The 15435-nt window shown below is 40.8% G+C and overlaps 1 protein-coding gene across 2 annotated transcripts in view; it reads left to right on the top strand.

Moving 5' to 3' along the window:
• The window catches only part of ccdc141 (coiled-coil domain containing 141), a 285891-nt gene that overhangs the window by 258019 nt on the left and 12437 nt on the right, over positions 1–15435 (top strand). For both annotated transcript variants that reach the window (XM_085986005.1, XM_085986004.1), the window contains 6 exons: positions 281–421; positions 533–730; positions 2004–2187; positions 6418–6536; positions 11912–11986; positions 14334–14867. In XM_085986005.1, the coding sequence (XP_085842131.1) occupies positions 281–421; positions 533–730; positions 2004–2187; positions 6418–6536; positions 11912–11986; positions 14334–14867 (1251 nt within the window). The remainder of the gene's footprint in view (positions 1–280; positions 422–532; positions 731–2003; positions 2188–6417; positions 6537–11911; positions 11987–14333; positions 14868–15435) is intronic.

Raw genomic sequence — 15435 nt, forward strand, 5'->3', positions numbered from 1 at the left:
TTCAGTTTCAGCGCCCTAAGAGGGACGCGGAGCACCTCGAGCCTCGCCCCGTGACCCTCTTGGGGCGCTCAAGCTGAATTTCCAGCGATCGCTGCTGCTCCGATCGCAGCGCAAAATCTGGCGCCCAGGCAAGCTTGGCGCCCCGTTTGCGGCTCCACCCAATTTCTCCCCCAATGTGTTTAATGATCATTGTGCTGATTGTATCAGGAATATTTCAATCTAATTCTTTCAAGTTGAACTGATGAATAAATAATAATCTTGTAAAAATACATATCTTCAGTTAAAGGAATCCTATAAAGAACTCAAGAAAAAGTTTAACAACTTGAAATTTAGTTATCTGAAGAAAAATGAAAAATTTCGCAATCTGAAAGCCGTCAGAAATCAAGCCCAGCAAGTTGAAATATACATTGAAAAGATTGAGGTAACACTGTGAACTTATTTTTGTCAATTTTATAACCACTGCACTTAAATCATTTGGCGTAACTAAGCTCTGCACGCATATATGAATTTCTGTTGTGTTTTCTGTGTTCAGATATTCAAAAAGAAAATGATTCATTATATGACAAAAATCACTACAATGCTAGAAAAGCACATCCCCAGAGTAGAAGTAAATCCACTTGAAGAATCCCTAATTGAATTACAGAAACAGGTGAATGAACTTGACAAGACAGTGGAGGAATACAAACAAAGCTTGGACATGACTATGCATTTGCAACAGGCTATGGAGGAGGTATGTAATGCAGATTAAAGTACTGGTATACATTGAGACCTCATTTAATTTTTGCCTTAGGAACAACAACATCAAAAAGATGTTTATCTTAGTTGAATATTACCAACCTTATTTTATTATCAATTTGCTAGACTATTATTCACTCCACAGCTGCTTTCTGCTCACGATGGGAAAGGAAAAAGCTGTGCAAGCATTTTTAACACTCAGTATATTCTTTTTATTATTAAATATGAGCAAAACCCCTCAACCGAAACCATGCATGTCTGAGTACGGGAGATTTAACAAAAAAACCTGAGTATCACTGAACCCAGGTTCTGGTGAGCACATTTTATTTTTCAGTACTGAAACTGGACCATGGAGCCAGTTTCAAATTTCATTTCAAATGGACATTTTCAAATGGTACTTGAAATACAGGACGTGGCACTAACTAAGTGTTTTTGTTTTTGCTGGGTTTGGTTTGGGAAAATCTTCACTTATCTCTAGGAACAAATATATATTGGATTTTCTCCGCCCTTCTCTATGTCGTCTCCATTGCTAAGGGGGATACTGTGCTGTAACTTTTTACCCCTTAAGGCCTTTTCCCTCTATTTCTAGATGAAAGATGACATGGGGGCATGGACTTATATTAGAGTAGTTCTGTATTTGTACGTTATAAAATATATTTATGGCAACAAGCTACATGGCAATTTGATGGATATGAGAGAGACAGATAGCATTCAAAGGGATCTGGACCAATTAAGTGCATAGTTTAAGGAATGGCATGTGACCTTTATTGTAAATGATGGGTTGTATGCTTATTAACAAAAGTAGATAAGGGAAAGGGTTTGGATGTGATTGTTGACTATTCATTAAATGCATCTGTAAAGACAAATTGAAGCTGTTATCAACAAGATGATTTCAGATGTACTCAGATTATAGATCAAAAACCTAGTTAAAGCACAGTAGCCCCTCACTATATTTTTATGTGGTGTATGGTGGCATCTAAAATAATACAGCATTTATGCCTCCTTCTGTAATAGAGATGAGATAGAGAAGTGAGAGAGAATTTCTAATAGAATAGATTGTTCAAGGTCTGTGTAAGGAAAGGGCTTGATGTGTTGAATGGCCTTTTAGTGTTCCACAGGTTCTTATGTAAACCTTGATAGACAGAATAAATTTTCTAGACACACAAAATGATGACAGTAATGTTTCATTTTCATAAATTTATTTATGTACATGCACTATTAAATATATGAAGAATTGACAATTTGCTTATTTACACTGTACATTTCAGAGTCAGTTTTGGTGTGAAGATGCAAGTGGTACAGTTGTTAGAGTTGGGAAGTATTCTGCTGAGTGCAAGACAAAGGAAGCAGTGGGAATTCTCTACAAGCAGTTTGAAAAGTTTGTGTGGCCTACGGTACCACAACAGGAGGAGAGAGTCCAGCAAATTACAGAACTGGCAATGCGACTATACGGTTAGAGCTAACACTTACGGTGCTTTAATGCTTTCTTTGCACTCATCAAGCTATACAATGTTAATGCAGGGGAATGGAACTCTTGCCATTTTGGGCACCCTGCAGGCATTCGAGGTTAGTCTAGAATGGTTAAATGCAGAGTAAATCTTCCCTCACTCTGTCCCAACAATGTTGTTCAACTCTCTCTTCCACTGTACCCCAATAATGTGTCTCAACCCCAGCTGCAGAAAGAACATCCTGTTACTCCAGTGTAAATATATTTACAAGATGCAAGCTGTCTTATGGGCACTCTGAGTGAGATTGCCAACCAATAACGATTAAGGAAAAGGTTATGTGCTGTGGTCCCATACTGAGAATGAACTGCATTGGCACTGCCCAAGCTCATATCAGAAAATATCCTTAAAACAGACTAAATAAGCTGTCAGCCCCTCAGTCTAGGTTGGAGTTGAACCCAGGTTCTAGAGGTGAAAGGTCAGGGTCTAACCCATTACATCACCTGGTCTTAGTTTGACAGTTTTTATGGTAGTTTAAAAGTTCAGCCTCTTTTTTTTATTACGCCACTGTGAAATATCTTGGTTTCTTTCTATGTTAAAGGTGCTATATAAATTCAAGCTGTTGTTGAATACTTTTCCATAACTAACCAATTCAGGCAGCTCCATGGTTATTATTGTTTATAATTCTCTAATTATTTATATATCCATGAATACCATTGGAAAGTATTATGAATTATGATAATTACCAGAAAAGGGATTTGACGGTTCTGTAAGTAATTGCTGTTTGGAGAGATGGCGACACATACATTGTCAAATCCTGAGTTAGTGAACCCCTTAGCCACAGTGCAGTGTAAAGGGTAACTTGTGCAGCTATTAGTTTTCGAGAATGAACAGTGAGTTAGTGCCCATGGTGCCCAAGGAAGAAAAGGGTGAGCGGCCGATGTGCTACCTTGCCTGCCCGCCTCAGGTTATTGAACTTCTTGCTCTACTAATCTGCTGTTCCGGGGGCAAAAGAGGTGGCACACAGCTCCTGTTATCTCCCCCCACATGGCTCACTTGATACTTATTTGCAGCTTCCTCCCATGAACACTCAGCAGTCTTTCTCTCCTTTGTTACATTTCATCCAGGAGAGTTTGTAGGTCAGCTTCATTAGAACTTTGTGCTGTACTGTCTTCTTAAAGAAAGAAAAAAGAAAGACTTGCATTTATATAGCGCCTTTCACAACGTCTAAATGACCCCCACTTACAGCCAATGAAGTACTTTTTCATTGTAGTTAATGTAGTAATATAGGAATGGCTGCTTCCAATGGCCTGATCCCTTCTTTGGGTGCCTCTTCCAGCTCCACCACCAGCTTGCACCCTCAGTTTTCTCCTGAAATCATCAAATATGTAAGGCTCTTTAAAGCCTGCACCTGAAATTTCCATTGCCCCAGCAAAATCTTCCCATGTTACACGGGAGTTGTGCTTAGTCAATGCCAAAGGATATGAAAATGAGCTGACCCAACAATTGATGGCGGGGTCAGCCTGGAGAGGATCATCGGTCAGAAGTGTCGCTTCTAGAGTGCAATGCCAGTATAAATAATCCCATAGATCTTTGGGGCCTACAATTCTACATTTGGACTTTTTTCCACCCATCGGGAATATCCATTGAAAAGGAGTGATTGCACCCATCTTTGCACCCAATTGCTATGGTCCTGCTGCCTGGCTTTCAAACCTGTCATCGTTTTTGATATTCCATACTCACTGCTATTTATAAATAGGAATTTATGGCTTACAAGGTTGCGGTTCCTTATCATGTTGCTGTATCAGATACATACAACCATAGAAACTTTGAAAATATTTGATTTGCAAGGTTAATTTGATTTAGCTAGCTGCAAGTATGACAACTGCACAGCACCATATAGGGTAAGGTATACATTCCTGTCAACTCATCATAAGTGGGTTTTAATGTATGGATACATCTATACTGGATCACCCAGGCAGGCAGGAGGAATTTCCCTTGTAAAGAAATGCATTGCAGTCTCATTTGTCATCATGATTTAAGTGGACATGTGTGTCATGCTACAAAATGTCATTGTCGCACTGACAGTGTTCTACTTGGCAATTTTTTTTTACACTGCCTGCATTAAGATTTAGAATTGGGGAGGGGGGAGCAAACACCTGTAAGGGAGCCTGCCAATTTTCAATCTGCTAACATTAAATGGACACAAAATTGGATGGACTGCCTGATGAGTGCTCATTCCTTCCCATTCGATATTCGTCTATTCGCTGTGCCCCGGTGATTCATTACACCCAGTCACAGCTGCAGGAAAATCTGCTCCAACCTGTTTGTTTTAATTTTAGAGATGCAGTGAATGAATAGGACTCATTTGTAATCTAGTCAGATTTCACAAGTAAATGGTAAAGGTGCAGTTATGTATTTCACTACTACCAAAACTGCCTGCAATTAAAATATTGTCTGCCTAAATTTACACAATTATTCTGACAGCTAGCATCAATAGTTGTAATGTAACTATTGTACTCTGTTTCTGCTTGCTTCTTTCTAAGTTGTCTGATTAATGGTTATTCCATCTACCCTTTCTATAGTATTATTTACAATAGTCAAGTGCCAAGATAACCCCAGAGTTTGCCATACAGTTACTCATTGGAAGGATAAGCAATTAGCTTTAAAGATACAAGTTGCCTGGATAAAGATTTCTCTATCTGCATGAAGAAGTGTAAGAAATCACACAACACCAGGTTATAGTCCAACAACTATAACCTGGTGTTGTGTGATTTCTTACATTTGTCCACCCCAGTCCAACACCAGCATCTCCACACCATGCATGAAGAAGTGATCAATTTGCTGGACATATGACTGCTGATTTTCCTCTGCCACTCCTTCTCCCCCCACCCCAGCCCCCCTCCACAACCCCCGCACTGGGCACCTGAGGTGCTCTGCGCCTGTGAAGAGTACAGCTTATCCAAATCTCCTGGACCAAGCCGATAAATAAAAACCAAAACCTACCTGCAGCTAGTTTCCACCATTGAGTTGCTCCTGGGGCCCCTGTTGTAAGCCTTATTGCTGGCTTTTATGAAGGCCCTTGCATTTGGGTGCCCCATGTTCGAACACAGTGGAAAGTGAGGTGACAAGGCTGGGAACAGTCTCTCCCACTTCATTTCAGTGCTTACGATGGACCTGCACCTAATGCAGCCACAGGCTCAGTTATGCTCTTTCAGGGTATTCCAGGGAATCCTGAAGCAGTGTAGTGGAGAGTGGAGATCTGATATACCAGGTCTCTGCCCTTTTTTATTTTTCGCTATGCCTGGGAACAGAGTGTACCTTTGTTCTTCCTGTCGTGAGTCAGGGAGTAATTACGAGAATGTTGCAAGGACCCAGTAAATTTAGAGCCCTTATTTGCCAAAGTGATAACTTTTTAAAATAATACAAATCAAACATTATGAATGTGGTAGAAATTTACAAAATATCCACATTTGATCCTATATTTATTGCTTCTTCAAAAAAGGTCTCTGTCAAAGTTTTGAATGTACTTCAACACTTACACTTTTGTATAAACAGCTGTGGTAACCAACTAGCGTTTTACGGGTTAAGCATATTTTACCAATAAACAATTTGCCAAGGATGATTACACAGCTGGTTGCTACTTTACAGTCGTATTCTTTGCCAAGGAGTGGAAATTTCAAGAGCCACGCAGAGAAAATGAAACATGTGCTTTTCTATGAATATTATTCCGTCAAACTTTCAGAAAGGCAATCGACTTCTGACTTGATTTGCTTCAAGTACTTTAAAATCATCTTTTTAAAAAGCACTGGAACAGCCACTAATGCATTTAGATATCTATGACTTTGGCTTCATTTTTCTGTTTAAATTGACCTTAATCATAATACTTCTTACAGATCAGTAACTTCAAATTGCAAGAGGATTTTTTTTACAACTGCTTTAATTAGCCTGCAATTACCATTTTTATAGTGAGCTTTTATTGCACATGCAGATGCATGAAAATGACTATATGGCTGACGCAGAGATATTTAAAGATTATTTTACGTGGCGAAGTATTGGTTATTCACCACCTGTAGTTCAAAGAGTAAACAAGTACCCTATCCAACATAATATATTGTACATAGCAAATAAGAACTACCTGCAACTGAGGAATGTGTATTTGAGAATAATGTTAGAACTGACTTCCTTCAATCTGAAAGGCAACACTTGCTTAATATATCTGTATTCACATCTAAAGGTCCTGAAGAAGCAAAGAAACTTGTGAAGAAAATAGTGACAAAGCACAATGAAATCCTTGAATCAATAAAGGAACTGTGCAATGGATTAAGAGAGCTTGAATCAAAACTTCACAATGCGGTAAGCACAAAAATTATTCAGGTATTAATTTTCAGTCTTATTGTCGATTATAATGGATGACTGTCTGTATAGGTGCCACATGTATGCTGATGACACCCAGCTCTACCTCACCACCACCTTTCTCGACCCCTCCACTGTCTTGAATATGTCAGACTGTCTGACATCCAGTATAGGATGAGCAGAAATTTCCTCCAGTTAAATATTGGGGAGACCGAAAGCATTGTCTTCGGTCCCTGCCACAAACGTTGTCCCCTAGCCACCAATTCCATCCCTCTCCCACTGTCTGAGACTGAACCAGATTTTTTGCAACCTTGGTGTAGTATTTGACCCCAAGATGAGCTTCTGACCACATATATGCTCCATCATCAAGACCGCCTACTTTCACCTGTAGAGATTCGCGTATCTCTGGTTTACAGGATCAAGTGCAAACCAATATGGTGGGTATATTGTGTTTAATTGGAGTTTGGGATGGAATATAACACACTAGTAATACAGCAAAAACATACAACAGTGACAAGCAGCTGGTACCGGACCTGATCAGACAGATGGTTGGCGTGCGTGAACAGTTTTCTGACTTGTGGCCTCTCTTCCTTTCGTCTAGAACAGGTGAGCACGGGATCACTCTCGAAAGAGCGCTCGACCAGCCCAACCTTTGCTTAGCTCTTCCCTCCATTGTCTGAGTGGGCAAGCCATCAGGGTGTTACTTTTATTCTCTTTTTAGGGGTGGGCCTGAGGCCAAATTATTGACAAGACCATTTAACCTATAGAAGCTCCCCTAAAACCACATTACCCAATGGGGCATCAAGTTCTTTGTCTCGATTCTTGGATGAAAGCCCTCCCCTAAAGGTGTCTCATGATCTCATCCAATTATTCTTTCTTGTTTTTACCTTTTGAAGGTTCCTCCATTGGAATTTGTCTTATCTCTCTTTGTCCCCATCCTCCCTGTTACAATTGATACTAGGCCTGGCCTTGTACCCCTTCAATCAAGAGGCCCAAGCCAGAGCTGTCCCACTTCAGCCACTCGTTATCTCACTTTATTCTATGTCTTTCTATGTTAATTAACTTTTAATAATCTTCACAAGTACTTCTGCTAAACAAACTCAAAATTCTACCTTAGTATTATAATATGGTTATTAGTAATAATGGAAGAAACATAGGTTGGGCCTTCATTGGCCAAATTAAAGATGCATTAACAAAGTCCAAACCCTAACTTAAAACCAACAGATATAACCAGCAAGACCACCCTGTGGGCCCTGTGTGGAATGTTTATGCCTTATCTAATCTAACTGAAGACATTTTGGCCTTGAAATTCGGTGGGCTGCGCCACCAGTTAGCGCCTAAAGAGGGCACTCAGTGGCTTTAGCGCCACTGGCCACGCCTCCTGCGATATTTAGCGGGGTGCCAATGGCGGCGTTAGCCTGTTGCGCTGCGCCGCCACCGATGACATCATCGGTGTATGCAGTGCCCCGCTACCGCCCCGATCGCGATATTTGGTAGCGCCCGCCTCTGTAGCGCCGTTCGCAAATCGCGCCCGGTTCACAGGGCCTACCTGTGGCGGCAGTGGCGCAAATTAAGGTGGAGGCGCGGGGCGGCCATTTTTTCCAGTGGCCGCCTGCCAGCACCTCCGTCCCCGGCCTCCTGATCCCCCCCCCCCCCCCAGGCAGTGCCGGCTGTGACCCGAGAGCCCGGCACTTCTCCTCGGTGCCGGGCTCTTTTGCCGGCACTCGCGATCGCTCATTGCGCTGGTGCAGGCCCCTCCCCCTTAAGAAGCGGAGGAAGGCCTGCAGTACCACAGCGTGCCGTGCCGCGGCGTGTGGCACTGCAGCACTTTGCGCTGCGATATTCCGTTTCAGCGCCCTAAGAGGGACGCGGGGCACCTCGAGCAGCGCCCCGAGTCCCTCTTGGGGCGTTCAAGATGAATTTCCGGTGGTTGCAACTGCTCCGATTGCAGCGGTAATTCCGGCGCCCAGGCGAGCTGGGCGCCCCGTTTGCGGCTCCACCAAATTTCTCCCCCTTTGTCTCAAATTCTAATACGAATCTCCAGGAAAACGAAACTTATACGTTAACCCCTTACTTGTCTCGAGCAGAAACATACAATAATTTAAACACAGTATTATTCGCATAGCCATATACATTTTTAGGCACCCCTAGTTTCTAACACACCTCTGTAATATCGCCCGACTGCTGCTGAAAGCCTCATCCATACCTTTGTTACCTCTAGACTTGACTATTCCAATTCTCTCCTGGCTGGCCTCCCATCTTCCTCCCAACATAAACTTCAGCTCATCCAAATGTCTGCTGCCCGTATCCTAACTCGGACCAAGTTCCGTTCACACACACCACTGCTCGGTGACCTACATAGGCTCCCAGTCCTGCAACACATCAATTTTAAAATTCTCATCCTTGTTTACAAATCCCTCCATGGCCTCACCCCTCCCTATCTCTGTAGCCTCCTTCAGCCCTACAAATCTCTGCGTTCATCCAATTCTGGCCTCTTGCGCATCCCCGATTTTAATCACTCCACCCTTGGAGGCCGTGCCTTCAGCTGCCTCGGCCCTAGGCTCTGGAATTCTCTCCCAAAACCTCTCCATCACTCTACCTCTCTCCCCTCGTTTAAGACGCTCCTTAAAACCTACCTCTTTAACCAAGCTTTTTGGTCATCAGTCCTTATGTGGCTCGGTGTCCAATTTTGTTTGATAACGCTCTTGTGAAGCACCTTGGAACATAGGAACAGGAGTAGGCCATTCAGCCCCTTGAGCCTGTTCCGCCATTCAATGAGATCATGGCTGATCTGTGATCTAACTCCATATACCCGCCTTTGGCTCATATCCCTTAATACCTTTGGTTAACAAAAAGCCACCAACCTCAGATTTAAAATTAACAACTGATCTAGCATCAATTGCTGTTTGCGGAAGAGTTCCAAACTTCAGCCACCCTGTGTTTGTAGAAATGTTTCCTAATTTCACTCCTGAACAGTCTGGCTCTAATTTTTAGACTATGACCCTAGTCCTAGAATCCCCAACCAGTGGAAATAGTTTCTCTCGATCTACCCTATCCGTTCCCCTTAATATCTTGAAAACTTTGATCAGACCACCCTTTAACCTTCTAAATTCTAGGGAATACAACCCTAATCTGTGTAATCTCTCCTCGTAACTTAACCCTTGGAGTCTGGGTATCATTCTAGTAAACCTATGCTGCACTCCCTCCAAGGCCAATATACCCTTCCTAAGGTGTGGTGCCCAGAACTGCTCACAGTACTCCAGGTGTGGTCTAACCAGGGATTTGTATAGCTACAGCATAACTTCTACCCCCTTGTATTCTAATCCTCTAGATATAAAGGCCAGCATTCCATTAGCTTTTTTGATTATTTTCTGTATCTGTTCATGATATTTTAATGATCTATGTACCTGGACCCCCAAGTCTCTTTGGACCTCCACTATTTTTAGCTTTTCATCATTTAGAAAGCACTCTGTTCTATCCTTTTTAGGTCCAAAGTAAATGACCTCACATTTGCTTACATGGAAATCCATTTGCCACAATTTTGCCCATTCACTTAATCTATCAATATCCCTTTATAATTTTATGCTTTCATCTACACTGCCTACAATGCTGCCTATCTTTGTGTCATCGGCAAATTTGGATATATGACTTTCTATGCCATCATCTAAGTCATTAATAAATATTGTGAATAGTTGAGGCCCCAACACAGATCCCTGCGGGGCACCACTAGTCACATCCTGCCAATTTGATACCTACCCATTATCCCTACTCTCTGTCTCCTGCCGCTCAGCCAATTTCCTAACCAGGTCAATAATTTGCCCTCAATTCTGTGGGCTTCTACCTTAGCTAACAGTCTTTTATGTGGGACTTTATCAAATGCCTTCTGGAAGTCCATATAAATAACATCCATAGACATTCCTCTGTCCACTACTTTAGTCACCTCTTCAAAAAATTCAATCAGGTTTGTCAGGCATGATCTACCTTTCACAAATCCATTCTGGCTCTGATCAAATGAAAATTTTCGAGGTGTTCAGTCACCCTATCCTTAATTATAGACTCTAGCAATTTCCCGACAACAGATGTTAGGCTAACTGGTCTAGAATTCCCTGGTTTCCCTCTCTCACCATTCTTAAATAGCGGAGTGACACATGCAATTTTCCAATCTAAAGGAACGGTTCCTGAATTGAGAGAACTTTGGAAGATTATAGTTAGGGCATCTGCATTTTACTATGTTAAAGATGCTATATAAATGCAAGTTGTTGTTGTTGTTGGTGTTGTTCTAAGGAATTGAGGATAGACAGATTGATCTGAAGGAAGAGACCATAGATCTTTTCCTTTAATTGTCCTGCTATTCTCAATTCTCTATTACAGTGCAAGCAGACTCCAATATTATTCAATCATAGTTTCAACAATGAATTGTTTCTGCAGTCATATGGGATTTTTAGAAATTGCTGACTGAATTTAAATTACAAAAGATTCTAGTTTTGTTGAAATGCGAAAGGAGGTGATTGGTTGACACTTTCAGACTATCCTCAGTCAGGCATGGGAATCCTTTATTGAGTTTGAATGTAGCGCATTCAGGTAATCAGAGCGTTGTACTTTCAAACACTTGAATCAAATTTGTGATCTATTACTCTTTGGTGGAGGATTTTTTTTACAGTTAATATTGGTTTAACTATAGAGTCGTGTTTATATTAATAAGAATAAGCAGATTGTATTTAAATAGCCTTACTTGTATCTTTGAGGCATAAGTCCTTCTACACATGTATTTGTATGTATTATTTTTACACAAGGTTTTGGTCCAGCAAAAATTAACACTATTTTGCAATATTTTTGGTTGATCTTTAATGTCTCTACATGTGAATGACATTCTTGTGCATTTCCGAATGAAAGATTAAACAAAAATGCCACAAATGTAGTACCAATACTGTGCAGATAGTACCATTTCTGGTTCAGAAGAAATTGGGGAAACAAAATACAAAACCACATTAAAATGTCCACAGCTCAAGTATGTAAGTAAATTCCATGGTTTTCTCACCCTTACATTTAAAGCAACGATTTAATCTTTTGTAAAACTAATACAATCACTTAGTTCATTTGTAAACATGTCTACATGATGTCATCATTGCAATACTTTTAGTATTTCTGCCAACAAGTGTTAAATTCTTGAAGTAAGTCAATCTATATTTGCAAAAAAAACTACATTTGGGTGAAATTAGGATGTTTGCACAGCACCAAGTAACAAATGTGCTGTCTGTTCCAGAACTGAGCCTACTCAAAGGAAACAGCCTGCAAATGATAGCTGAGTGCCTTTAACTAACATATTTTAACATAGCTTACACTGTGCTGACATTCTGCATGTCAATATCAAACAGGCTGAAGCTGCAGAAAAAACAATAAAAGATTCAAGCAAAACAGATGAAACAAGAAATACTCAGAAGGAAAAGCAGGTAAACATTTATAAGCCTGTCAGAAAAATAACAAAGTAATTCACAAATTAATTGTTAGTAGCTAGGAAAATGATCACTTATTTTGTCACAAAGTGGGAAATAATGCATTCATTCCATTTCTCTTAGCTGCATTCAAACGCAGATTCAAGAGACAATGGCCCAGAATTTGCAGTCGGGATGACAGCAATCTGGCAGCGTTCACTGTCATTCTGCCTTTGAAACTGACCGCAACTTCGGGATTTGGCGCATGGGCAGACGCACGCGGGAATCCTGAAGTTGCGGTCTGTCATTCACGGCTCCAGCACAGGCTGTGCTGTGCCTGGCCATCCCCCCACCAACCAGTGAAATCACTCAAATCAGGGAAACTGACAAAAACTCCGGCTCTTCCGCAGTAATTGCCCACTAAAAGTTAGACCCAAAGTGATTAGGTGTAAGTGGGGTTTTTTAATTAATTATTTTTAAAGTTTGTTCATCTTTATTTCAGGTTTGCCCTTTCCCCATGTGATAGCCCCAATCTTTGTTTTGCGCTCTCTAATATTTTTAAAAAGTTAGAATTTTAAGAGCTTACTCACTTCCTTGTTCGCTGTCTGTGAGAATCTGCATTTTTATTGGCTGCTTAGATGGCTTGTTGACGTCACAGCAGTTTGTACTAGGAGATTCCCACTATACTCCATTGATTTGAATTGAACGTCGGAAAACCCAAAGTTTTCGACACAGAGATTGCGAGATCCTTGTGCGAAGTATACTTCGGGGCCAACGGCGAACACCTTCGCTTCGCCGTTGACTGCAAATTCCGGGCCAATGTTCTGGCCCACCCCTTACAATGTCAAACTTACTTCACCATATACATGCTAAACTATTTCAGCAAGAGTTCCAGATTTCTGGGGCATTGGAGCAAACGCTGGAAAGATGGAAGCTGTACAGAAGGGAAGGTCTTCAGCTGAAATTTATTGACACCAGAGCTCTTGAGAGAGGATTAATTGGATGATGGAGGAGGTTTTAAACTTGTATGGCAGGGGGAGGGACAGGCAAGCCACATCACAAACTGGGAAAGTTGATGAGCATTGAGGCTTCCAACATCATAATCATAGATAAAGATGTATTCAAGAGTAGCGAAGAGGAAAATAACACAAACCAGTTAGCAATAAGAGAGGTTAGGAGGGAGGGATAGAGAGAGTTAACTTAAAGGGGGCAAACAAAAAGCGTAGCACTGAGAAAAAGAAAACAAGTGGTGAAGAAACGATGGCCCGTATATTCCGATGCCTGCGGGTGTGTACGAGCTGTGTACACACCCATAGGGACATCAGGAATGCACTGAAACCTGATATTTCTGATCTGTCAAGAATGCTCTGAGCTGGAGAAGGGCCTCTGCGGGCGGATAGTTCCGCTTTCTGGAGAGCCTCCTCCTGCAGAAAACCCTTAGAAATCTTACGCCTGGTAAAAGCAGGCGTAAGGCCTGCTTTTACCAGCATAAGAGTTGAAAAAAGTAAAAAAAAAAAAAAAAATTCACTCATTTATAATTTAAAAATACTTTTTTAAAAAAAAGGTAAGTTTATTTTTAGCCCTGTGAAAAACTTAATTATTTTTTCAAAAAATTAAATTTTTGTTTAAAATATTTAATTTATTGTAATTTTAACTCATTTTAAAAATGTGATTTAAAAAAAAATTTATTTAATGTTTCAGGGTATTTTTGGGGTGATCTCCATTCATATATTTGACAGGTCTATCTGTCAAAAGTATGAAGGGGAATTCCCTTCTCCTATTGGCTCCCCATGGCCCCAGTGATCCCAGGGTCGCTTGCGAACCGCCTGTGCCCCTGGGAATATGTGGGCCCTGCACATTTCGACTGTGGAGAGGCCCAGGAGTGGAAGTGTACGCACCTCGGGAGCCCTCAGGTAAGTTCCTAGATTTTTTCCAGATCGGAGGCCTCCGCATGCAGGAAGCCTCCGATCGGAAAATATGGGTCAATAGTTTCTAAAGGCAACAAGGAAAGAGGGCTAAAGTGTATATATCCTAATGCAGGAAGCATAAGGAATAAGATTGCATAAATAGAAGCATTAACTAAATTAAATGGGGAGAAAATATCAGACAGTATCTCTACATTTACTACTCCTTTAATAATGCTTTTAAAATAATAAATTAGATGTGATTTTAAATCAGAGAAACAAAGAATGAGTCCTGCTATGTATCTAAATGTACATCATCAATGATTAAAACTCTTTTGCTTTCCTTATATCATGGTGACTGTTAAAAGTCCAATAAACTGTTATTTTATTGAAGAATAATACTGATAAACACACTGACGTTAAAAGTGTCTGAATTGTTATGTTTCTTTAACTGCTGTTAGATGGAAACCCAATCATCACCCGAAGATACAGGTTTGAAAATAACGTATCAAACACTGGACAACCTTGAGCAAGGAAAGATGACCAAGGCTTCATCAAAACCTACTGTGGACTCAACTAAAGTGGCAATGGAAAACAAGGAGCTAAAGCTAGCTTCTATACATGTCACAGATGACAGCCATGTTCTTGGACTACCCACAGAAGATGTCCTGACAGTAACAGATAATATGAAGATCTCTAATGAGGGAGAGATAAATGTTCAGTGTTATACCACCACCTTGTCCCAGCCATTTAGTATGAAGCTATCCCAGACAAAATCGCTCTTCCCATCAACATATTCCACTGACTCAGAAAGGAAGGTTTTCGCCCTACAGCTCATAGAAAACACATCAGAAAATACAAAACTTTCCACTGCAGCTCTTGGAAACAATTTAGAGTCAAATTCTTCCGAGGAATGTCAAATGGATGAAACTGAAAACAGAGGAACACTGGATAGTCAGACAGAATTGCAAGAAGACCAGTTGTCATACAGTCATGTATGTACTCCTTTAAATATTCCTGAATTAGTACTGTAGCGGAAAGGGTAATTACTGTATCACCAGAATGGGACCTGAACACATTTAGTAAAATTCACTTAAAAATTCCAGTGTGCATATAGATGATAAATTGTTTTAAAACCATCATTGCAATTCCTGAAAAAATTGTATTTTATTTAGTTGCCATATAGAAAGATTCACGGCAATCTTGGGCTGTTATGGGTATTGGCGGGTATGTATTTTCAGATTGATTGTAAATAAATGATCTATTTACAATGTAAGTATTATTACAACAACAACTTGCATTTATATAGCGTCTTTAACATAGTAAAACATCCCAAGGCATTTCACAGGAGCATTATCAAGCAAAATTTGACACCAAGCACTTAGGGAGCTATTATGGAACTGGAAGTAGGCGGTTTCGGTGATGGTGTGAATATACCTGGATGACATTCAGGCTTGGGCTGATAAGTGGCAGGTAACATTTGCGTCACACAAGTGCCAGGCAATGACTATCTCCAACAAGCGAGCGTCTAACCACGGCCCCTTGACATTCAAAGGCATTACC

Source organism: Somniosus microcephalus, chromosome 4 (genome assembly GCF_052327205.1).
Source record: "Somniosus microcephalus isolate GS21.2 chromosome 4, FLI_Smic_1.0, whole genome shotgun sequence".
Taxonomy (NCBI): Eukaryota; Metazoa; Chordata; class Chondrichthyes; order Squaliformes; family Somniosidae; genus Somniosus; species Somniosus microcephalus.